This window comes from Nannobrachium achirus, assembly GCF_963921795.1.
Source record: "Nannobrachium achirus genome assembly, chromosome: 16".
NCBI classification, from domain to species: Eukaryota; Metazoa; Chordata; class Actinopteri; order Myctophiformes; family Myctophidae; genus Nannobrachium; species Nannobrachium achirus.
In genome coordinates, this window is record NC_137823.1 from 52,383,267 (window position 1) to 52,409,648 (window position 26,382).

A 26,382-nucleotide genomic window follows, 5' to 3' on the forward strand; every position below is an offset into this window, starting at 1 on the left:
CATTCACCCCCCCCCCCCATCTCCCTATAATAAAAAGCTAGGTACGAAAACTATTTTTCAAGCTTTATATAATAATAAATTATACCTATAAATGTTACAAAACCCAGATGGATCCCTTTGCACAATAGAAATACTGAATTAGAAACTTCGTGTGTTTTACTAAATAAGTACAAGTAGCAATATTAGATATTACTGCAATGTGGAAATACTGTTTAGTAAAATTCCGGAACTCAAAATGTAGGCTACTTGAGTAAAAGTGCAAATCATCAAAATTATGTACCAATAGTAAAAGTACTCTACTACTCACTATCCCATTTCAAGTTTTCAAATAAGTAAATGTAGAGCCTACCTACATAGTTACTTTTCCACCACGTAGACCCCAAACTGCCATCCCATTGTTAAAACACCGAGAAAGAAAGTAACAATGTGTAACGACGTTAGATAAACGTGGGAGAGAATCAATAGTGTCGAATCTTCCCTTCAAAGGGGGAAAAAATACAATTGGCTTCCCTGTATAGGACACGACCACCCCATTCACATCGCCCTATGGGTGGTCGTAGGTAAATGTCAATAATGATGACCAGTAGTACCATACCCCGGTGTCCCTATTTTTGGGGAAATAAATAGCTGAAAGAAATAAAATAAAATCATTTTCCGTAAAAAAGCTGGTTTAAAAGCTCCCAACAGGTACCATAAAGTAGAGATCAAGTCGTTAAAGCAAATGTTTACTAAGCTGTAGCCTACAGAAATATACAATATCTATATAGTTTTAATCTACTGTACTACACTGTCACTGCTGAAACGCTTCTTGTTGATTCTAAAGCCCATGTTATAGCCCACTGGGCAGATTTGGTCTGACTCCAGTAGGCCATGATATTAACCTATAAAGTACAGTCACAATAGTATTTATATGTATTAATAAAAATCAAACCTCGGTTCGAAGTGGAGCGGTGAATCTGAGCAGCTATACCCTGTGTGTGTTGCTAAATGCCTAAACTGTAAACTGTAAACTGTGCCTGTGAGTGGTGAGTGTGCCTGGCCTGCACAAAACAGCACCCCTCCTTTAACTAGTGTGTTGTGTGTGGCCACTCAAGGTATTGCCAGGCTACGGACACGGCCAGCCAGCCAGCCACCCACCCACGGACATACCTGTCTATTGGGAGCGCTTTCACCGCTCCAAAAATCTCCTTCATACAAAACAAAGTTGTTGACTAATGCGTTGCAATAAGGCCATTTACTATATAACAAGATACCTTTTCTGGACCAAGGAACTAACGATACAAATGTGACCCAGCATAAAATGTATATTTAAACATTTGATTTGCAGTAAACAGGGAATCCCTATGAAATCACAGCAAAAATGTAGAGGCAATTCACTGGCATCGCCCAAAAACCTTGCTGTTTGTATCACTGCTCTAAAAGTAGGCTACAATGTATTTAGAAGCAGATACATCACCAATGTTTAGTGCTTACTGCTTACTAGACATTCTCAAAGATAACAAGAGGACAGAAGGGTAACAACAATCTCTATCAGCACTCAAGTTTTCTCGGCTGTATGTTAAATGGCAGTGAATAAAACAGGTAAACACCAGGGGTTGTCAAATGTTTTCACACTGGTACCCAAATTCCACTTCACATCAAAGTCAGGAGCCATTAAATAACACATTGTCTTTTTGAAATATCTGTTGTCTGCGACCGTGTTCAAATGTCTTGTGATGCACTGATTATTAGGCCACCCAATGATGAACATGAATAACCAATGACAACAGTTGCTTTATGTTGTTATGAATAGGCTACAGAATAGGCAGGAGGCAGTCAAACAAGAAAAACAAAAATCATAAACCCACGTTAATGGTCAAAACTACCCAGATAAATATATTAAGTAAATCCTTTCGGGTGAAAAAAAAAAAGAAAAAAAGAGAGATGAGTCTGTTTTCTACAACTCATTTTCAAATCTCAAATTCAGCTTTCTGATTCAAATAGGAAAGGACCCAAACAAGGACTTGCAAACTAATGAACTGTTTTGTTGAGTAGGATAGAGATAGATAGCTTTCAACAACTCACATAGTGCAACATCAGAACAGAGAAAATGTCAAAAGAAAATAACAGGAAAAACATAGGAACTACATTCCTAAGAGCTTAAAACAAAGATCTAAACAAAAATGATAAGACTTTACAATGGTTTTATCCCAGTGTATTAACCTACAAATTAACCTATGAAAAATATAGCAAGCACACAATAAATGCTTAAATAAAAATCACCCTAACATTTAATCTAAGGGTATAAAAACAATATAAGAGCGAAGTATACAAACATAACAGGGTTTTTACTTACATTGCACCCTTGTAAATTCAGTATCTTTTAATGAAGTAACAATACAACAGTATTGTGTGCATAAAATATTTAGCCATAAAGTAAAACACAGGTGAATACACTGGAATAAGGACACTGTAAATTACCATGATCCTATCCCAAATACTACACAGACTCAGTGGACAATTTATGTAGATTTGATAGATAGATCATCATCAAAGAGTATTTCAGTTTTTAAATTAGTGTGGCAACATACTAAAAGAAAGCAGTTCCAAAATCCAGCACTCCTGCGTTGTTCTTCAGTGCAAGAGGACCAAAACTATTATCATTGTTTCAGTATATCGTCACCGTCGGGCAGAAACCTTGCACCACCATATTTACATTATTTTTATAAATTAATACCCAATTAAGAGAGAAGAGCAGATGTGAGATTAAGCCATCTATTTTCTCTACTTTTGAAAATGTAGGAAAAAGATCTGTAACTTAATGAAAATGTTTGCCTAAAAATAGCTTAGCAATTAAAAGTATTAACAAGAGCTTGTGAATAAATAATTCCCCCCTTTCCTGAACATTAACGTTTTGGGCCATACACGGTTTCTACCAGACAGCGACAATTTGAATAAAATAAAGTGCCAGTAACAGCTGCGTATCAGTCTAATAATCCATCAATTTTTCCTTAAACTCAAGTGCATAAATAATTTGGTCCGTTCTCCACAACTGAAATTAAACACTTATCCTCATCAACCATACCAAACTTCTATGAGCTAATTAATTGTCAAGTCTTTAGTAATACTAAATTAAGACAATAACTAAATATTTTAAATGTAATTGTTTTTAGTTTTGCTTGAGGCAAGAATTGAAAGTATCAAAAAGACAAGCATACCATTTAAGGACCACAGATTGGATTTTTGGTCAGGAAAGAGTCGGTGAATACTGAATAGTTTTAGGTGCATATAAAGTAAATAACATCAGCGTGTTTGCATAAAGAATATCATGGGATACACAAGTCAAACAGCTTGATCAAATATTTTGTTCTGTGGTCCAATCTTTGGTGGTATGCCCATATTGCTGTGTGTACCTCATCTTTGTACAAGCAACATAAATTCCTCTTTTGTACTTAGAGTAAGTTGAGAAGTGAAAATGTCAGTGCCGTAGCACTGGCAGCTAGTGTAACGTCTTCAAAAAAAAAAAAGATGTACAAACAAATTCTTCCCCACAAAGCCAAGGGGCATTAACTGTGTGAATAGTGACTTAGAAAAATGACAATAAATTCATCTCCTGTCCTACCAGAAGTATGGTTGGTACAGAAGTGGTTTGTATCAGTTACGGGTACAATTTGTCCTATTATGAAATCTAAACACTAATCAAAGAATGGACATTTAAAAACTCACAAAAGTAGTTACTGCTATTTGTCTTTGTAGGGTTGAATCAACCAAACAATGTATTCCCTTCATTCGGTTTGAATTCTAGCGGGACTGGAGCCCTACACAGTAAAATCCTGAGTGTTAATTTAACCACTGAAACCCTATATCCTTAGCTGACCGGAGTCCCCCAAGGGTCTATACTAGGGCCCTCCTTTTTCCCCCCTACACTAAATATCTTCGCCAAAAATAGACAATCTACAAGCTCAGTATGAGGTTGAGCATGGGTCTGACTTAAAGACTTTCTATTAGAGTTGACTGACTGTAGCATGGTATGTCCTGTGTAGATTGTACTGTTTTATGAATAGTGCTGCTTGCTTATCGAGGCCATTTTCAAACTGTAATCCGTCTTTTGCAGACATAATAGGCAGGTCGGTGGCTACGTAACTAGGTTACGCAACAAAGTGTTGCTTCTTACCAGTTTGCTGTTGGTGTATCTTCAATATATAATATAAAAAAAATATATATAAGAATGCGTTGCGACGCAGTGCGAGCTTGTAGATCTGCTATTTTCGCCAAATGTTCACCCCAGAATAGGGACGCAAGGTATCAAGTGTGTACAAATTACATTTGTAGAAGTTACGAGTGGATAAATTCACACAGAGCAGTCTACCTTGTACACAATGCTATACCACAGATACAGTATTGTCGATGGCCGCGCTGCAAACGAGATCCATGGATTATTGCAATGACAAACACCTAGCAGCATCTTTCGCAGTGCTATTGGAGGGGAGTGGGGGCAAGGGTGGTGGTGGGGGGGGGGCAAGGCTGTGCAAAACTTGAATGGTCTGAGTTCTCTCCCACACCTTCGAACCGAGGAGAGACGGGAAAGGTGGATTTCTCTCAGTGGTTGTGTTGCAAGGGAGATGAGGAAGAAGACGAGGATGAGGAGGGCTGGGAAGGCTGGGAAGGCTGGGAGGGCTGGGAGGGCTGGGGGGGCTGTGAGGGCTGGGAGGGCTGGGAGGGCTGAGAGGAGGGGTGCAGGTTGTGTGTGCGTGCGGGCCGCGGTGGCCGAGGATGTGGGGAGAGGGAGGAGGAGGAGGAAGAGCCGGCCTCTGGAGCGTCCCGGCCTGGAGTCCCCTCAGTGACCTCCACGTCCAGCTGGGCCGGACACTCAAAGTGGACACAGTGGAACACCTGTGACAATCAAAGACTCCATTTAGATACAATTAAATACCCATTTAGGCCTAGAATTATTGAATGCTTTAACCAGTGAAAAATAGCAGATATACAAGCTCACAGCGCGGCTGCGAGCTTGTAGATCTGCTATTTTTGGAAAATGTGTGCAAATCTTTGAATATATGTATTTTTAAAGCGAACGTTTGTAACTCAAAGTTTGCTTCTGGGGGGGTCCCTGGAACTAAATATTTTGAGATGGGCGTTGTGGCCAAATACATGTCATTTTGGGGGTCCTTCACATGAAAAGGTTTGAGAGCCACTGACATAGTAGCCTCTCAAGAACAGACTAACTGAGCTCCAATTAAGTGAAAAGGACCTTTTCTTTGACGATCGCTATAGCCAAATTGCTGACATAGAAACATAGGTTTTTCAAACAAATCTTAGAAGGATTCAAAAGACACTTATAGAATCGGGTCAAAATTCAAAATTTCACGATTTTCCCAAAATAGCAGATCTACAAGCTCACAGCGCGGCACTCGGTGCCGCGCTGTGAGCTTGTATATCTGCTATTTTTTAATAGTTAAAGCATAAAATAATGATACTCAATAATGTGTACCCGTTCTAAATGGGTTAAGATACACAAATGAACTGATTTATTTTTTAAACACCTAACCCTAGTCAAAATCTAAACAAGATATGACTCAATCATATATTTTAAATATGACCACGTGATCACTACTTGCACGTTTTTCATTCATTGGTCAGGCAGTCTACGACCTGATAAATAGCCGATCAACAACTGTGACAAATGTGAGCTTGTCGATCAACTATTTCTAAAGACATGCCCAAAACAGGGACACAAGGTTGAAAAGTGATTAATGGCCGACATTTTGGTCAGGCTCTACAATCAGCTGTCTAACCTCGTTTGCAGTGTTGTGAGTCCCCACAATACGGATGAAGGAGGCTGGATGCTTGTCAAACTTGAGCGTCTGCCATGACCTGCGAGGGAAGGGTGGTAAGGAAAAATAGTTAACAAAATCACACAAATGATCTTTCGCCATGTGATATTGTGTCGTTTGTTGCTTTCTTGACTTTAGTCTTGATGTAGTCTCTCAAGCCAGACAACTATTCCATGAAAAGAAAAAATATATTTTCAAATGTCCATTTCGGCTATGGAAGTGGGTGAGAGGATTTCCTTGATTAACATGGCCAAACTAGTGATGAAGACAGTGTTACTATGGTTTAAGTACACAATAGAAATAGTTTGGAGCAGGGGTTTTCAAAGTGGGTGACGGGGCACCCTGGGTTGCCGTGACGGCAGTCCAGGGGTGCCGCGAGATAATTTGATAGCCTAATATTTGGAATTTATTTGGGCACTTGTATCATTTTAAACTTCAAGTACAAAGTTATTTTCAGTCAGTTCTAACCAAAATGGATATTATCTCAACGTTTTCCTCGCAACATAATCACTAAAATATCGTCACTGTCGGGCAGAAACCTCGTATCTCCAAGTTTCAAATGTGTACGTCTTTTGGTAAAGCAAAGCCCTGCTTCATCATACAAGACTGTTGCACAAAACTAGTGAAAACAGCCGATCTACGCGAAGCGTTGTGTGCTTGTAGATCTGCTGTTTTCACTAGTTTAGTACATTTTCTAGATGATAAATAGAAAACTAACGGTTTTGGACATACAAGGTTTCCACCCGACGACGAAGATATGCTATAAATATAAGGTGCTGGGAATTATAATGTAGGGGTGCCTCGGATTAAAAAAATATTTATGGGGTTCCCTGAGACAAAAAAGTTTGGGAACCCCTGGTGTAGAGCACAGGAGTCTTACCGACATGCCACCTTTGTGCGGTCCACCACCTTAGTCCACTGCTGCTGGTTGGTGGAGACTTCGATGTAGTAACTATAGGAGCGCTCATCACAGTCCCACAGTAGCAGCCTGCCCGGGTGGAAGAAGATATGAGAGCTATTTGACCGTCATGTAGGACAAATCCCGTAATGGCTGAAACTTTATATTCACATCAGTTTCACAACATCTGAAATTAGAGTATGTTTACAACAGGGCTGGGCTTGTGTAAACGCTTTCCAACAAGTTTGATATTTGATACTTAATACAAAATAGATACTTGTTATACAGATTTCCTTTTTACCACTTGGCGCCGGTGCATACACTCGATGCCGACAGACAACTACACAATACGACCGGAAAATCATCAACAAAACATACTGAGGGATCACACAACATAATAATAATCATATATATATTTTTTTTTTAAAGATTTGTTTTTGGGCTTTTATGCCTTTATTGGATAGTACAGTAGACTGACAGGAAACGGGGGGAGAGATGGGGAAAGACATGCGGCAAAGGTCGTCCGGATCAGGAATCGAACCGGAGACGCCGCCAGGCATCAATGCCTATATGGTATGCGCTTAGACCAGTAGGCCACCGGGCGCCCCAATAATAATCATAATTGCGACCGAAGGTAGCAGTTTACTATGAGAAACGTCACAGCTTGTCCGTGTCTGTCCGTCTGTGTAGACATTTTTACGGTCTATGGGTCTGCCGCTCTGACATCATGCTCTGATGTCACTGTGATGTCAGAGGAACCACTCTAACAGAATTGGGTTTCCGCTCTGACATCATGCTCTGGCTTCACTGTGATGTCACACTAACATAATCCCTTTTATGCCCATATATGGAGTTCCCTGATGCCATCGATAATAATGATATCCTGTTAGAGAGATCCCTGTGATGCCAGGGGGAACAAATCCCTTTTATGCCCATTTATGGAGATATGGAGATCCCTGTGATGCCAGGGGGAACAAATCCCTTTTATGCCCACATATGGAGATATGGAGATCCCTGTGATGCCAGGGGAACAAATCCCTTTTATTCCCATATATGGAGATCACTGATGTCCACAGGTCGCTTGTCTTGGGGGGGGGGATCAGGGGGAGAGTAAGTAAGCAACTTTAATAATAATTCTAAACTAGCCCTTACCCGTTCAAAGATATGAGCTCCAAAATGATGTGCAGTGTGTGGGTTATGGGATGTGCACTGTGCACACAGTATATGAGGGATGGAAAGTAACTTTAACTGGTGCTTGCATGATGTAGGAGCATCAATGTAAGAAACCGGTTTCGTTTAATGGCTACAGAGATACTGTTCCCCCCCCCCACCCGCCCGCCCGCCCGCCCGCCCGCCCACCCACCCACCCACCCACCCACACACCCACACACACACACACACACACACACACACACACACACACACACACACACACACACACACACACACACACACACACACACACACACACACACACACACACACAGTTAAACATTTTGCCTCAAGCTAGATGCAGAATAGATGTGCCTCATGCTAGATGCAGAATAGATAGTAGATGCACCATAAAAATGCTAATATACAGCATACGATTTGTGAAAGTGACAAACGGGCTTCACAGTTATGTCAGGTGTGTTCATATGCTTATGGTGATGCGATTTCAGATCAATTGCTCCAGCCACCGAGGAGAAACGCTGTGACAGACAGACACTCACTCACTCACTCACTCACTCAGACATTCGCAAAATTATAGTATAGATTATAGAGTACATTTCTAGATACTCAAAGATACTTTACAAAACAAATAAGTGTTTTTTGAAGTAATTAATTTAAGTAATTAATTTAAGAAATATCTAATCTAATTGTCCGGAATACGTCTTAATGCCAAGCTTCTTGTACCTTAGTGAGCCTATCGTGTAGGGCTGTGCCAGTTGGATGACGATGGCCCCGGATCCCAGCTGGTGGCAGGTGTAGCCCGAGTCCCAGTCATAGTTGCGCGTGTCTCCGTTCAGCAGTGCGTTCCTGCTGCGACTCACCCCTTCAATCACACTGGAACAGGCTGCGATGGTCGCCACATTCTCACTGGGCACTGTAAACAAACAGCAGGGCAGGGGAAGACAATTCTCAATATTTCTATTACTACTACTTTTATGGGTATTAACCACTTATGCCTAAGGATGGAGCTCATTAATTTTTATTGATAATGAGCACCTTATCGATCCAGCTTATTGAGCCGGGCTTTTGAGCCCACTATTGAGTTTCCTAGCTTGTAGCTGTTTTAGCTATTTAAAAAATAAATTAGGCTTTCGGCTATGACAAAATGGGATGCCGATTGAAAGTATGCACATCTACTGTATGCGTCTCTAAGCAAGACACTAAGAGGACAACAGTCAAAGACAAGACATACCCTAAAAGAGTAGGGACTGAATTAAATCATTATAATCATAAAGTGGTTAAGGCTATGTAAGATTTACAAATAAGTTGTATTGATGAGAAGAAAAGAAAAACAATAAAATAATTAATTTGATATTCCTAAGCTTGTTACACACCTAAAAGGCCATTTTCAAGCGTAAAGGGGCGGTTGGTGAACATGCATTCAAAAGCCACAAGGTGGAAGACTTTGTTGACAGTGTTGTGTGTTCCCACGATGCGAACGTACCTAAAGCAAGACACAAAAGCAGGATAAGTAAACATTGTACAGTAATTCTGATGTACAGTAGGTGATATTATAAAACCATGTATTCATACTGAGTGACATGCACTCCATGTATTCATACTGAGTGACATGCACTCCCTGGACAAGACAAAAACAAAGGACATTGCTTTGCACACTCAACTGCAATTATTATTATATATTATCATCATCATCATTATTAAAATTATAATCTCCCTACAGGGGTCAGTTCATAAAACCAAACAGTTAACATCATTAACCCTACTTTGAGTCACATTCCTTTCCAAAGTTTCAATTCTTTTCCCCCTTTTATTTTAAGATTTGTTTTTGGGCTTTTAGCCTTTATTGGATAGGACAGACTGACAGGAAATGGGGGAGAGACAGGGAGTGACATGCGGCAAAGGTCGCCCGGAACGGGAATCGAACCGGCGACGCCGACAGGCATTGATGCCGAAATGGCAATGCCTATATGGTATGCGCCTGGTCCACTAGGCCAGTGGTTCTCAACCTTTTCAGGCCGCGACCCCACAAATATTCATATTTGAACTGGGGACCCCTCCCACCCTGCACAAGCACTTGGAATTGTAGTAGTAGGCAGTTGGCATTACATTTAGTTTGACTTGATCTGTTCCATCTGTGAAAATAGCCAATCTACATGCTCTGTGAGCATGTAGATCTGCTATTTTCACAATTTCTGCCTCTAATATTACTAAAAAGGTCTTTAAAGTCTTTAAATTGTCACTTTAGAAATGTGAGATACACTTATACTGTATGTTGGTCTGTTAACTGTTGAGTGAGAAAACAATGTTAACATTTAGCTAAACGTCTGGGGACCCCCCAAAGTAATTTGGGGACCGACCCACAGGTTGAGAACCACTGCACTAGGCCACCAGGCGCCCCTCTTTTCCCTTTTTTTAAACAGCAAAAATAACAAGTCTACAAGTTCACAATGAATTATTCTTTGATAACCACACAGACCATCACTGATTCTCCCTTACATAAGGGAGAATCGAGAAAGAAAATTTTAGGTTTACCTGCACACACGAGGTGTGAAATATAGGTTCTGCCAAGAGCGACACAGGAACTTGGCATGGTCCACCACTCTCACCCAGTCCAGCTCATCCATGGACACTTCAATGTAGTAAGAGTAGGACCTGGACATAGTTACACAGACTCTGTCAGGGACACCCTCTCACTTTTTTTAAAACATGGAGCGTTCTAGTCCTAAATTAAAAAAATTAAATACAAACATCTGACATTTTTACCTGGAGCAAAATGCCAGTTAAAAAAATAATAAATAACCTGCAGGCAAGTGAAACCTGTCCAGTTTGAAACCAGACCTGCCCGGTTAGGCAAGTACCAATTGAGTGCAATGATTTGTCTTGTTTTCGTTCTTGATTTATCCTGCCAGTTGCAGGCTGCCTTTTCTGCATCTCTGTCTGAGCAGAGTACTAGACTAGAATCAAGTGTCTGTTAAAACGTTACTTGAACACATTTTTGCGAGTGCATGATGATCTGATAACCATGTCATGTCTGAAGAAACTAGTGAAGTGCACACAAGACAAATATATGTATTGATTGTCTCATTTATTTTTTATTTTGTATTAACTCAGTTGTGAATTGCCACACATGCGTGTTCACTACATTTTGGTCAGGTTGTGTACGAGGCTACAGCGCTCGCACACACAATTAACACACACTCCATAGTATGGAGTCCCATGCTGTTGATGTTTGCTAGTAGGTCTGCATGGTCTCAGATGATGCCATTTGCAGGCAACACAGAGTCTAGGGACATTACTTCACCAGTGCTACCAGTGGAAAAGTTATTCGGGAGCCCTGTAATTCTGAACTGACCACTGTTCAATTTGATAGGTTCAGTTTCTGCCATGTTGCTTTTAGCCGTCCATGCTTCAAATTAGGGATGTTAATCGACGCATTATTTACGAATCGACGCGTCGCGGCCGAAAATCGACGCGTCGATCGACTTTTTTCACTTTTATGTTTTTGTTTTCGCTAAGCAGCAGCTGAGAGGAGACTCAGGAGAGCACAACACAACGGGGCATTACTTTAAGCAACACAACTTATGCAGCTGCACCCATCAGAACTGGCATCAAAGCCCTAATAATACTTATAATTGCTCTTCCTTGTGTTAGCACAGAGTCTGTTCTCTAGAGACTAGAAGCGGAGTGACAATTTAAAGTCCATGGAACGTAGTGGTAGCGCTCTGGCTGGCTGGCACCCCAGGCTAGTGTATCAATGTGGAGGAGCTTTGGTCTGCCTCGATCTCTCCCTCCCCGACCGCATCCACGGGTGTCGCATTAACGACGATGTATTTTGTGTTGTTTTATTGTCAATCTTGACAAAATCACTGCACACGAGGCGACGCTGCCATTAACAAGCGAGCTTTCGTGTCAAGCATGCATGCACACAGGCACATAAACAAAACACATCCAGTCAGCGCGGTGAGCACGCACTGCTATGACGCGTGCACACGAACAGACCAGCAGTGTTTCTCAACCTGTAGTCCGCGGACCTGACTAGCGCCGTATGCATGCGAATCTGCGATGCATGCATGCACAACACAGACGTTCACTCGTCCCCGACACAGAGACACACACACCGGTCCGCTCACATTTGGAAAACATTAACGCTTATAACGTTTTTGAAGCGATTAAAACATTTTGGGGGGAAAAACTTTAGAAAAAAAATAAAAAATAAAAAGTAAAAAAATCGACTCATACGTTTTTGAGTCGCGGTGAGCATGAGTCGACTTTCGATTTTTTTTCACATCCCTACTTCAAATAAATTAAAAGTTGGAACATCTATAATTTAATAGATTGATTGATGAAATTCTTTTTTCGTCCTCTCCATTTTTAAGAAACTCATGTTCTGTAGTGTTTCACACATCAACAGACAATGGTTTTTACATACACCCAGTAAGCAGGGAAAGATTGGAGGAGTATTTGCTCTGCTCTGCAGGGCAAGTAGGAAAAACCTTTAATAGGTATAGAGGGTGCCATGGCATTGGGTCCGAAGGTTCATTAATCCGAAGGTTCATTAGTCCGAATTTGCTAAGAATACTATGCCTAACTATAACCCTATCCTCACTCAGTAGTCTCGCGAGGCCAGACTGTTGCCTCCGCGATTTGTGCAAATGCTCCCGGCATACGGTCTGGCAAACGGAAATAGAAACGATGAGTGCCAGATAAAGCGGATGTGACGCAACCGCCCCCTTGGTGCAGTAGCAATAACATGTCCTACTGGAAGCGTTAAGTCTCCTTTCAATATTTCTGGGGGGGTTATTTCATCTTTCTCTGGTGTTGTTGGTGTTACTTTCATGATGTTTTCTTAAACTATACACCCATAACAAGAATAGGCCACTCGAATGACTTTGTCTGAGCTATTGTGTTTCTGTTATGTTTCCAATGGGACTACAGTTCAGTGCAGCAGTGGCTACTTCCAGGAGCTGCCGTTCCAGACTCTATATAGCATTCGGAGATTGTGGAATAATTGTCTGGCTACGCGAGACTATATCCTCCTCAGTAACCTTAACTAAATTCGGACTAATGAACATTCGGACTTATGGGCAGTCCCCGGTATTAGAGTAGAATAAACATCTTCTCACCGGCTATCTCTGTCCCATAGCAGGAGTCTGATGTGGTTGATGATGGAGGGCTGACCCAGTTTGATCTGGATGCCAGCCCGCCCGTCCTCCTCTATGGGGTGTCTGGAGAACCCGTGGTCCAGGTCATAGTTCTGGGTGTCTCCATCCAACAGAGACGACTTCAGCTCCCCCTTCACCACCTGGGCTCCATACTTCATGGTGGCTATGTTCTCCTCTGGGACTGAAATGGACACAAGAATACATTTCAGTCAGACAACTCCAGGATTAAATAAATATTATCTATTAAGCGTAATATAAAGAGCATAAATATTTAAGTATATTTGGCATCACAGCTCTGTCCCATTTCATTAATTCCCTGTAAGCAGAATTATAATATAATGATTTGCCAACTATATTGTAGTGGCTAAACAACAATAAAATCAAAGGGGGCCACTGAGAGCACCAGGATGAACGAATCTTACGCAGTGCAGGGAAGGAGTCCACTGTCCAGCCAGAAAATGAATTTTTTGTTGACGTCTTTATTTCAGCTCTGGATTGTGGTACAAAAGATATAAAAACTGACTGCTAAAACATATCCCTGGCCTGCTGGTAAAAAACCATGTACCCTCCCGGTGCTCCTGACTGCCTGTGTGCTCATTAGTTAAGTAGAAACCAAGCTGTGCTCCCCAAATGACCTTGAACTCCGCCCATGAACTTAAAGGGGCACTCCACCACTTTTCAACCTATGTTCATATAATTGGTCCTCACTCAAAAATATCTTTTTTTTTTTTTTTCTCAGAGGAGGGCTGTGGGCAGGTCAGAAACCCATAGTCTTGTGACATCATCGATTGCCAATCCAGCTTATAGAAACTGCAGGCTTTCTATTCCTGAAAAGTTGCAATTTTAAAGTGGAAGCCATTGTTCTCGCGATAATAAAAATCTAAATATTTTTTTCAAAAATAATGATTAATTTTTATTTTTGGAAAATGATGATGTCACAAGACGATGGATTCTGAACTTCCCACAGCTCTCCTAGGAGACTTGGACTGAGTAGAAAAAAATTGTGATATTTTATCATGAACATTAGTGAGGACCTATTATATGAAGACAGGTTGAAAAGTGGTGAACTACTCCTTTAAGTATTTTACTTTAACATAAATTAACTAAAATAATACATTTGTAACCAAATTAATTAAGCAAAACAAAATAACAAATAATAATCAAATAATATAGTAAATAAATAGCAAAATACTGAATAGCTCCCACATATATTTTACAGGGAACAAAATAGACCTCCATAAGGGAAACAGAGCCCACAAGTGGATGCTGGGGTGGTGGTGGTGGTGGGAGCAAAAAAACTTTAGCGCAGAGTACAAAGCAGCAGCAGCAGCAGCAGAGCAGCAAGATGGCAGAGAAGCAGCAAGAAGAAACAGCTGTGAGCCTGACTGTGAATGACAGGTACAAAGATAATAAATAATAAACTCACTTAGCATGCCACGGTAGTTGAGGTCCATGTCGCGGCTCTCAGAGCGGGTCTTGATGGCGTCGAGCAGGTCGTCGGGGCTCAGCAGGCTTGAGGGTCGAACAACGTTGAGCATCTCCGTCAGGCTCATCAAAGGCAGACGCACCGCCGACATTACTTCCTGTGTGTCTGCCCCCTCCCCGTGCTGCCTGCACCAACGGCACAGTGCCTGAAAGATCTCCCTCTCACTGGATGCAAAAGAGTCCCTCCTCACCACCGTCAGTAGGGCAATCTGTAGACACACAAAGAGGACAGAGTAAGCTAAATAAAATCACTTGATAAGACACATTTTAATTCATACCTTACAGTATATTCTAGATTCAAAAATACCAATGATGTCACAATTCGATGTGGTGTTGTTTCATGGGCAGTTTCATGGCTTAGGGTTAGAAAAATGCACAGAAACTTTCAGAAGAATATGTATAATTTTTATAAAGTGAAAGAGTTGCGCAACATATAAGTTAAGTCATAATGTGACAACGGCACAGTTTTGGGATTCCATGGCCCCATGAGTCTAATGCACTTCCGCTAAACACTGCTTAACTCATTGGTTGTTTACAGCCGAGGAAACCAAAGATGTTTCTATGTCTTTCACTGCTGGCTTCTCCTACCTGTTAACGCAGGCGCTAATCCAGTTCCCATCGTGCGCGATCGGACACTGCATGCACCCTGTGTTTGCGTATTCCATCAGCTTCTCAAATCCTTTTAAATTTTGAAAATTGATCAATCCATTCTCCATCTGTAAGCCGTGGTGTTTACACAGAAAGCTATCGGGCCGGAATAGAGGACGGACCATCCGCTTCCGGTTTGCGGCCTTAATGTTAATCGGTCCGCTCCATAATGGGTCCGTGTAGAAACCAATCCTGGCGCATTAGTTCCGGCCTATTTTAGTTCGGCTTCGATTTGCTTTTTTTTATTTTTCTTTATTAAAGCTTATTAAATCTTGGGTTCCTCGGGCATGGCAGAGAAGCCCTACAAAGGGGTATTTTTTGGCAGCTGTTGTGTTAAGTGTGACATCACTAATGAATGCATGGTATCTTTACAGATTTTACAAGACCGTCTTGTAAAATATTTTTTAACATACAAACAAAATCAAGATGACAGCAAATCAGGATGCTAACAAAAAAAGTATGCCATTCCGCAAAAACGAACCCACTCCATATCCCATCTCTTACTTTGGATAGCGTGAGGAAGCCGTCTGAATTGAGCACCTCTGGAGCATGTCTGTCCATGTAGGCACAGCAGGCGGCGCTGAGCGCACTCAGAGAGTAGAGGCTGGCCACGTCGAACACCAGGCACACGTTGTTGGTGTGCAAGATGGTGCGCAGGAACTCCGAGGTGGAGTCCTCCAGCGGCTGCAGGCCGTAGCGGTGCGCCAGGCCCAGGAAGTCCAGGAGGACCTCCTCGCGGGCCGAGCTGAGGCTGGCACGGCCCGTGTAGAGGTAGTGGAGGAGCATGGAGAAGGCCTCCGCACGCGTCTCCTCCAGAATCACCTCAGCCTGGGGCAGAGATTCTTTCATGCCACCATATAGAAGTGCCCTAGGGAAGTAATAAGAAGCAGAACAACCATGGTTTACGTTACACAAAATCACAAAAAAGGAAGCTCTGAAGATTGCCGTCTGAGATGAGATTGCTGTCTGAGGAAGAACTCAAGTAGTTTGAAACACATTTTCTGTGTTACATGACACCGAATGGTGACTGTAAGTGTGCTTTTAGAACATTGCACTACTTAATAGTGCTATCACAGATTTTTGTGCAATCAAAAGGTGATTTTAGTTTTCATTGTTGCAGTTTTTCTGCATGTTTGTAAGCCCACTCTCTCTGTTGTTCTCTAGTTTTAAATCAATAAGATTTTCCAAGATGTGTTGCTTGCTCTGTTCTGCCTATACATGAAGTTAGTTAACATTTGTTTAGGTTTCTTTAGAACTTTGATTATATTGTGTTTTTCTCTAGATAGATATCCATTTACATTGTTATATTGCTGTTATTGTACTGACCTATTATCTTGTTTATTATTGTGATGTTGTATCTGCTTATTGTAAATCGCTTTGGATTAAAAGCGTCTGCTAAATGCCTAAACTGTAAACTGTAAACTGTAATTAAACACTATTAATTCTGGTTTTCAGTTTTCAAATTTAAATACTTTTTTCCTTTGTTTACAGGGACTTCACCTTTACATACAGTTATGAGGCCTCTCCAGTCTCCATGCCTTTACTAAGAGGATTCACATAATTGTAAAAATAATACCTGGATTTTACTCAATTTGCAGAAACAGAAAATAAATAATTCAATTAACACATTTACATATACCCCAAAGAAGCTCTGCTCACCTGTCATTACACATTTTACATTTTACACACTGTTGATGACCAAATGGGAACTAAATGCATGTGTAACTCAGAGATTGTACAAATTGAGTATTTGCATACTCTGCAGGGTTTCCTGCAGGAAAAAATCTTGACCAGGGGGGGGATGAATTTTTTTGATAATTAATTAATTAATTCCAGTAATTAATTCACTTAATTTTTAATATTAATTCTTATTTTTGCCCTCAAAATAATAAGAGAACATTTATCATTTTTGGCCTAAAGAAGTAAAGAGAAGTGTCTTAATTATTTTCAAGGTATTTGTACTTTACTTGTCTATTTCCAGTTTTCAGTATTTTGATTCCTTCTACTCCACCACAATTTCGGATCCAAATATTGTACCTTTACTCCACTACAAAAACATACATTTTATTTGCATAGACCTGATTGCTTGTTTCTCTCACAAACAAAACATGGCAACGCTGAGCAAAGTTAGACGGTCGGAGTTGGAGATGTGTTTATCTTAACACACAAACACTTGCAAGCAGGCTGGACACACATGCAGCTCAGTAACGTGTGGATATGTGTCGCTGTTGGGAGGAAACGTCGGAAAAGCAGTGTTGATCACCAGCCCAGGAGTTTGTTCTGAGTTTCTGACTCTTTGAAAACAAAGACACACACGCGCCTCTCTACCTAGCGCTACTCCTGTGCCTGTTTTGGGGGATTGAGAAAACTCACAGCTAAAGACTAGTTTCTCCATAACAGTCACTTCATGTTCGCACAACGAGGCATGTCGCTTTACGGGTTGCATTGCGCGATTTTGAATTAGTTGCAGGCAGTTGAGCGCTCATCGCGTCCGGATGCACGTCTTTTTTTTGCATAATGTGAGCCTGTAGATTAGCGGTTTTCATCAAGCTCACACGCCAGCAAGCCTGCACTGCACAACGTTCGTACGGGAGGGACTGGGGGGGAGAGAGAGAGAGAGCGAGAGAGAGAAACGGAACACTATTGCCCCGTTCAAGTAGGCTAAAGAAACATATCCAATGTTAATGCAGGCAGCATGTAGGATCCGCATTTGCAAACTGTTGACTCGCTGGGAGGTGAAGATGATGAAAACTTTTTGTTGTGGTTCTCATCTGGCATCGCGTCCCATCGGACACATAGCGGCACTGTTAGCATGTCGGCTAATAATATAGCTCTCCCTCTCTCTGCAAGTGTGTGTGTGTGTGTGTGTGTGTGTGTGTGTGTGTGTGTGTCTAATGACGACGACGTGAAGTCTCTTTGCAAAAAAGGGGTATGGTGTATGCTCTGCACGCTGCAGCCATACAGCACAGCACAAAAGAATAAAAAATAACAACTATGTAACACAAATCTATCTGGTGTTAATGTGCGCTGATAGACAGCGCAGCGAGGCAGGATGCATGCACATTCTTGAACACATTCCAGAGCCGTGTCGCCTGCCTGTACGCTTTTAGGAGGAATTTTGCATCATTTTCCCTGGACGTCTGGCCGGGCGGGGGCGATATCAGACCGGGCGGGGCGCCCGGCCTATATAACGGTGGCGGAAACCCTGCTCTGAGATTTAAATGAGGATTTTACTGTGTGTGTAGGCTGTACCTGAAGTAATGACAGCGAGCAGCTAGGATGACCCGATGCGCCGGGAAGCGCTTCCCCTCCACAATGAAGGTGACATCGCTGTACTCCTCACCGGGGACCAGGGCACCCAGCTGCTCTGACAGCAGGTGGATGTGGTCGATCTCAGACACGGAGGCCAGGGGACGCAAGGGATGACTGTTACTCATGATCACAGGTCACAGGACGGCCACGCCCCCACCACAGTCACATCTGACATGGGACAAAAAAGGTTAAACATTAACAGTTAAATGTGTCAAGTGATTCTCCAAGTGGGGTCCTTAGATAGATAGACAGATATTATTTATGTATTATTACTGATGTGAAATGATTCAGCATTGTGTAAATGCAGTATAAAGATGACTTGACATTCAACCTGGCTTTCTGCACCTGGGCAGGCTGGGCTGGTAAGGTGTGTGCAACTGTGCATGGTGTATGGGCTACCAATGGAGGTACCGAGTGCAGAATAAATAAGCAAGCAACAGTATTTAACCAATATATAGTACAATCATTACCAGTAACACACATGCACATATAGTAGGAATGCGAGAACTGTAGATGTAGATAATTAATGCGAATTAACAATCCAGACCAATAACTCTGACCAAAATGTTCATCAATTTGAAAGTTTCAAAATAGCAGAAATAGTACTGTAGTGAGCTTATATATAGTGGTCCTATGAAGTATATAGCCTGTTTTGGCCTTAATACATTACTCGTTTTGATTATTGGTACTGGTCATTGTCAGTCAAATTATGTGTCGTTGCCCTGTGCATTTTTTTTGTTTTTAACACCTAAAAAAGGCAAACAGAAATGTATTGTTCTCATTTTCTGTTGCACACTGAAGCTGAGCTTCCTCAAGCTGAGCAGCTTGCGCTGGCCCTTTTAGTAGAAGGCCTCAAAGTTGTCAGTCAAGTTTAGCTTGTCGTTCACATGAACAACACCACCTGGCTAGCCCTGAATGGCGGTCTAATATTCCATACATTGCATCATGTATTCCACTGTTTCCAAAACGGGAATGGGTCTGGACCCATTTGTGGGTCATAGACCAATTTTTAAGGGTCGAGACTCAAGTTCATTTTCATTTAATATATTTCAAATGATTTTTTTAAATACTAATACTTTTATACATTTGAAAACAAACAAATCTAAAAGAAATTCCGTAAAATGAAGATAATACTATTAGGCCCGGGCAAATGTTAAATCTCTCATTTAATTTGGGTCTTGACCTGAAAAGTTTGGGAACCACTGATGTATTTGTATTCCAAACGCACAGCGGATGGGATTCATTTTGGTGGCATTCAAATTTGTAGTGCACACTGTGCACTCATCCAATAATACATGTATGTGTGACTCAGTTCTGATCATCTAGTATCATATACCTGTACATTTGAAACAATTGAAAGTTCAGGCCCAACACACTTTCCACAAGTTTCACAGACCACATTCACTGTATGTGATGGGATGACAATCACATCACTCAACACTTGTAAACCTCCTTCAAAGAGCACATACTGTAGTATACATGCAGTTAATGTGGGCTAATCGTAATTAAACAAGCCTTGGATCAAGACTACTACTTTCGCATCTAACGAAAGTAAAAGTCAGACTCGATCAAAACGAAACACATCTAAGATAGGATTGATCCAAGACTTTGCATATGTATTAGCCCTGAATACATGACTATAATATACATGACATGATAGTCATGTATTCAGGGCTACACATCACATGTATGTGCTCATATGTATGTGCTCATTAGCTCTGAATACAGGACGGTCATGGTCATGTATATGACCGTCCTGTATTCAGGGCTATGTGCTCATATGCTTTGCGTGTTCTACAGCTGTATAGAATAAATGCAATGTTGTACGGAATATCAGCTATTCTAGGGCTAGTAGTGAACAACCAGATTTGATAACCCCCACAGCATTAGTTCACACAAAAACACTGTTGAGAGAGACAACAAGGCCATGTGTGTTGTTAGCTCTGACAGAGATTACTGAAGCAAGCTAACACCACCTGCTCGTGAAACTGGCCGGCCGGGGCTAACGTTAGCCACAATGCTAATAACTGTTAGCTAGGTTAAACATGCTAAACATTAGGTTAAAATGGACGAACCTTCATACAGTAGATTACATAAAAACAGAGTAGTATCTTTCACTCTGTCAGAGCCCATTAAACGCGTTAAAACCAGACCCAAAACACGAACATAATGCAGGAGGAGCATGACAAGAATGTAGAGCATTTAAACCAGGATATGAGGGATGTTTACAAGCAGACACACCGTCACAAACACTAACCCGACAACAACACCGCTGTCCTTCCTTTTCTTCCCCGTTGTATTCCGTACCAAGCGCCGTTCGTTTGGTTGGTGTTGTCCCGTGTGTAATGTTATGTGTAGGCCCAAACACTCACAGAAAAGTGATCCAATTCAGTCCTAGTTTAAGGTTAAAGCAGCAGCAGCAAGCCAGATAATTCTAGCATCACACCAGCGGATACGGAAGTAGCTGACTAGGATTAAATACCATTTATTTTGGCAGTACAAATATAATTATAAACAAATTGGGTCCATTTGGTTACATTTTGGCGTTGAAGTGATGGTTCTCTGCATAAACCTTTCAGCGCTGGCCGAGGCTTATCTTTGCTGTTGCTCTGAAGTCTGAACTCTGAATGAGTGCACACGGCTGGCCCTTCCTGGGTGATATTCGTAATAGTAATGTTATTAGGCTGTCTAAAAACTTGTATTTATTCATTTATTATAGTATTTAAATACTGTATGACATAGTGTAGTGCATTTTTGTTTAGTTGCTGATTCATTGTCATACAAACAATTGTAATTTAAGAAGGGTAAATTACAATACTGCATGTCTACGGTCTCTGTGGTCTGGTAGGACACCTACAGGTTGGAGAGTGGTACTGCAGTAAAAACAGGCTGACGTTAAATCATGCTGGAACATTAATCTTCTTTTACATGTTTTGGACGTTATACAGTAATTGTGTAATACAGACTGTATGACATCGTGTAGTGACAGTTGTGTTTATTGTAGAAGAATGGCACAGAGTTCCCTGATGACAGTACAATATAACATCTTTAGTGTACTGTAATTAGTGTAATTGCTTACTTTTGATGAATGACAGTATGGCACCATGTCAAGTAAACATATCATATATTTACACAGGAACCATTTAGTAAAATATTAATAGTATTGTTAATAGAGCCTCAAATGTCCTGTTATTAACATCATAAAGCATTTATTAATCACAGACTGAGCTAAAGATTAAATTAAAGTATTTTATTTTATGAAAATACAAGTCTTCATATCAAGAAGCCATAGTCAGATAGGCCTACATATTAAAAAAAACAACATAATTGATTATTATTTTTTTTGTTCTGACAAAGAATTTGTTCTTGGTATTTCAGCAGGCAAGAATTCTTTGGTCCAAACGAGGCCACAACTACAGAACACTTCTAGGAATTACACCATCATTACATTTTAGTTGATGATTCATTATCATACATACAATGATATCAATTACTATTTGGCTTTGAACATAATTTGGAACATTTGAATACAATGAATTACATTTCTGTTGACCTTTTAGGATTTGTAACCAAACATTGCACAAGAAAGATAAGATGACTTAAATACACAAATTAATGACTGACAATGTCCGTTAATAGGCCTAATCATAATACATCATTTGAGGGCCAATTGTATGTTTTTTCAGTGTCTTTAACAAACAGAAGATCAGCATGAGGCTATGATACCATAAGGCTCAGGCTAAGAATTCCTGAGAAGCTGCAGATCACATACAGTATAGCCCTAGGCAATCGCCTACTCTGCCTATTGGACGGGCTGCCTCTTGCGGTACAGCTTGAGATGTGGGCTAGGAATAAGCCTCTGTGCAAATGCCCTCACCGTGTCGTCCACAGTGTCACAGAACAGAATCCTCTGACATTCACCGGGAAGATTTCTGTAGAGGTGAGATGACAGAAAACATCAAGAAAAGAGGTTTGTTGGAGAGGAACAAGCAGACTGCAGGGCATTGAACAACGGTGTTGCTTGCCAGAAGGGGGTCATGTTACCCGGGTTCTATGTTGACCTTGTTCTATGTACCCCAGATTCTATGTCCCCCGCTTACCTTAGCGTTAGTCTAATTGGGTGGTAAGAGAGAAACATAGAACCTGGGGAACATAACTACGCTCCCCTGAAAATAACTAAATACAAATATATTTTTTTAGCATGAAGATCAGTGGTCACCTACTTGTTAACCCGGATGCAGTTGTCCAGGTGACCCTGTGTTGAAAGCAAGATGTCAGCCTGGTCCATAGCAAACACTGTGATCTCCTGGAGGCTGATGACCTTGTACTTCACAGACCAGTCTCTGACTGTGCCTGGGGTCCCCAACAGCATCTGTTGCTGCACTGCTGCTACTGGCCTTACTGGACAAAATACAGAGAGAGAGATACAATATAATTACATTGTCATATCATTTAAATGTTCATGTTAAAATGCTACTTCAGTTCAGTTCAGTTCATTTTTATTTTTCAGCACTTTTGGACAGTTCAATACAGGTGCATGTCTTTTATCAGTGCATCTGAACATAGTATATGGTATCAAAAGATAATAATAAATAAAGAAGAGAAATTCAAGGCGCAGAGTCTATTTGAAGTGATAGTGTCCAAGGCGCTTATCGAGCCCTAACCCTGGCTCAGTTTCATAGTAAAAAAGTAGGAAAATAAGAAATAGTAAGAAATACAAAACATGTGTTTTTTGTTTTGTTTTTTACAGATACGTATACAGGTGTTGTGTTTTGTATTATCAGGTTAACATAACAATATACAGTATAGATATATGACTACTTCGTCCAATAATGAATATTATTCAATAAAAAGAAAAGTGTTGTATGCTTACATCCATTGCCCCAAATTGCTAAAGCCACATGGACTTGTGGATTCAATCTTTGAATCATTCTTGTGATGACTTGGCCAATCTCCACAGTCAGCTCAGGGACGATCAAAATGGCCTGCAAGTGAAACAAAATAAAATAAAAACGTGAATTCAATCAGTGATGGCTCGTTTTCAAGAGAAGCCGAAATTGTGTGGTTGTAATTTGTAAATACAATGACACTTACCTGACAACACGTGTTAGATGGTTTGATATGGTTCATCATGGCTTTTAAATGATCATAATATCTGAAACCAGGGAGTGAGTATTGGACAACAAGCTGACATTTAGAGAAGCAAAAAGAAATGAACACATTAAATAGAGAATATAAAAGGGTTAGAGCCGGTCTTTTGCCGTTAAGAACTCAACTAGATAACGAAATAACACAATGCATCACATTAAATGAATAGCTTAATACAGTATGTGTATGTAGTAAAGTAAATTATAATTTGTCTTCTTGTAAATAGCTATTCATATTTTAAATCAATTATTATTTCTGAATTACCAGAACCTTTCTAACTAGAAAGATGCAATTCTGGGAAATTGCAAGTGTGGTTGCCGTGATTTTGGAGTCAATGAGCAAAATGTATTCACTAATAAATGAATGGCCATATATGGAGATCTCTGTGTCCCTTTTATGCCCATAGAGATCCCTGATGTCATCAATATTAAGCCAGTCATCGAGTGCCAGTCAATTGTTATTTTATGTACCTGATGATTGGCGTAGTGGTTTGTGAGATTAACATTAACCCTAACCCTAACCCAGACAGACAGAGACTAAAACATAAATTTCCCTCCTTGCATTGGGGCCTGGGGATTACAAAGACAGTGGATTAATTTACCTTTCCACCAGAGCAAGGTTGGGGTCTGGCTGGAGGATCTCACCATGGTTCTGATTGCTGTTCACACCTTGAACCTGGAGAGGAACACACAATGTTTGCGACCGTAGGTCGCATTTACTACTGTAATACTGAAAGATACTTGCTTAAAGTGTAGTTTCAGATGTGGTAGAAATGAGACATGGAGACATGGATTTCATTCAACTCTCTTTGTTGGCAGAACTTTCCCTCCAGCACAGTCAAGTCAACAACACCATAGAACTGGTGTCCCCTCCTCAAGAGTCCGACCATATCCCCCAAACTGAAATATATTTGTTCCCTCTTAAACTTATATTGAGATAATCCCCAAAACATTCCCTTTATTACAGAAACACTATAACACAGATAAATACCCTTACATTACTTCCCCCTCCCCAAAAGAAATGTCCTCATTTCAACACAATCAACTGAAAAGAATGTCATTGACAATTCGAAACACCCAAACATAACAACACTCAGAACACAGTGCATATCCAGTATCAGTGCACAAACACAATTCTTTTTTTTCCCCCTCTGTTTCTTTTTCTTTTCTTTTTTTTTCTTTTCTTATCACAAACAACCAAATATCCACATGCAAAAACAACTGCGACAGAGCAAAGAAACAACAACAGTGCATTCCGTCATGTGTGGCAAGGCAAAAGAGAGACAGTCTGTCAGGTAGAGGGGGGGGGATGAGTGAGTAGCTGGCAACTGACCCTCGTTGTCAACTACCTGTAGTTTCCCTGATTCGAGTTGGAGCGTGCAGGAGACTGGAAGCGCACACGACCAGGGCTGGGAGAGTGGCGATAAGGCTGGCGGTCCTCCCGGCGGTCAGGAGAACGGCCACGTCGGTCATAGTCTCGCGGTGAGGGGCTGTAGCCTCGTTCATAGCGGCCTGATGAAGCAGGACGTGTGTAGGTCCCCTGCCTGTCCTCAGGGCCCCTATCATGCCATTGGGCCCTACCAGGAGGGCTTGGTTTACGGTAGCGGTCAGGTTCATAAGAGTCTCTATATCTGAATCTGTCAGAAGAGGGATAGCGACTGTCGTGTCGTGCACCGTCAGGAGTGGGGCTCCGAGCATGAGACCTGTAGTCCCACGACTTGCGTTGGTCCTCTCTTCCTTGGCGTTGAACCTGCAGTTGCAATTGATCCATACGCTCAGAGAGCTGTTCCAGAGTCCTCTGCATTTTCTTGAAGTCGTCTGAGCTGGCAGACTGAATGCCGAGTGAAGGAGCAGACACTGGCACAGTAGGTGTCAGTGGTGAGACATTGGGCCAGGCAGATGTCTGTGGGAAGGACTGAGTGTGAGGGGAAGAGAACACTCTACTAGCATGATGAGCAGTCTCAATCTGTAAGGCAAACTTCAGCGCCTCCTCAAGTGTAGTTACACCCTGTTCATGACAGCGCAGCTGGAGGTATGGCTCAATTCCAGCAATAAATCTCCGAAACTTCTCTCCATCCTTAGCAGCCTTCCCATAGGTGGGGAAAGCCTCCTCCACCAGCCGACCAATCTCTGCAGCAAACACTGGAAGAGCCTCACCAGGCAGACGGGGACGTGCATTGACATAACTTTGAAAAGTGGAAAGATAAGCGGTTTGTCCAAAGACAACTTTTAGCTGCTCCTTCACTAGCTTATAATCCTTCTTCGTTGCATCCGGCAGACTGTCCCAATAGCTAAATGCAGCAGCACCAAGGTGTGTAGGCAGCAGTTTAGGCAAAGAGTCATCATCACTATCAGGGTTAGCTGCCACAGCCACCTCAAAACGCCTGCACCAACGGGAGAAGTCCTCCTTTCCATCTCCCATGAAAACATTTGGCATTCCTCCTTTACCAGGAGCTTCAGAGTGGAAGGGCAGTACATTCCAAAGGCTATTGTTGTTATCCATTGTCAAAACGGAATCCAATGTCCACAGTGTTACTTTTACTTCTTCTTCTTTCTTTTTTTTTCTTTTTTATTTGTAATTACTTGCACTACTGTCTTTACATTTACAGTCCATAAATCCTTGCTTCACCCCTTGCCGACCGCTATTATTCCTACCGTAGGAGACGCCGTTTGAAGGAGCGCTCGTTTTATTGTCCACGACATTGCAAGCGGCGCGAAGGCCAGCGGACCTTGGTCCTGCTCTT

General features: G+C 41.4%; 1 protein-coding gene across 1 annotated transcript; it reads right to left on the bottom strand.

The window, feature by feature from the left end:
* Positions 1 to 4,398: 4,398 nt before the first annotated feature.
* On the bottom strand, positions 4,399 to 20,828 carry btbd9 (BTB (POZ) domain containing 9). The gene is made up of 11 exons (XM_080744360.1): positions 20,749 to 20,828; positions 18,432 to 18,659; positions 15,684 to 16,047; positions 14,473 to 14,740; positions 13,008 to 13,227; positions 10,417 to 10,536; positions 9,258 to 9,367; positions 8,608 to 8,797; positions 6,694 to 6,801; positions 5,775 to 5,853; positions 4,399 to 4,872 (listed from the first exon to the last, which is right to left on the bottom strand). The coding sequence occupies exons 2-11, from the start codon at positions 18,614 to 18,616 to the stop codon at positions 4,579 to 4,581; spliced, it is 1,938 nt and encodes a 645-aa protein (XP_080600486.1). The 5' UTR covers positions 18,617 to 18,659; positions 20,749 to 20,828; the 3' UTR covers positions 4,399 to 4,578.
* Between the last annotated feature and the right edge of the window lie 5,554 nt (positions 20,829 to 26,382).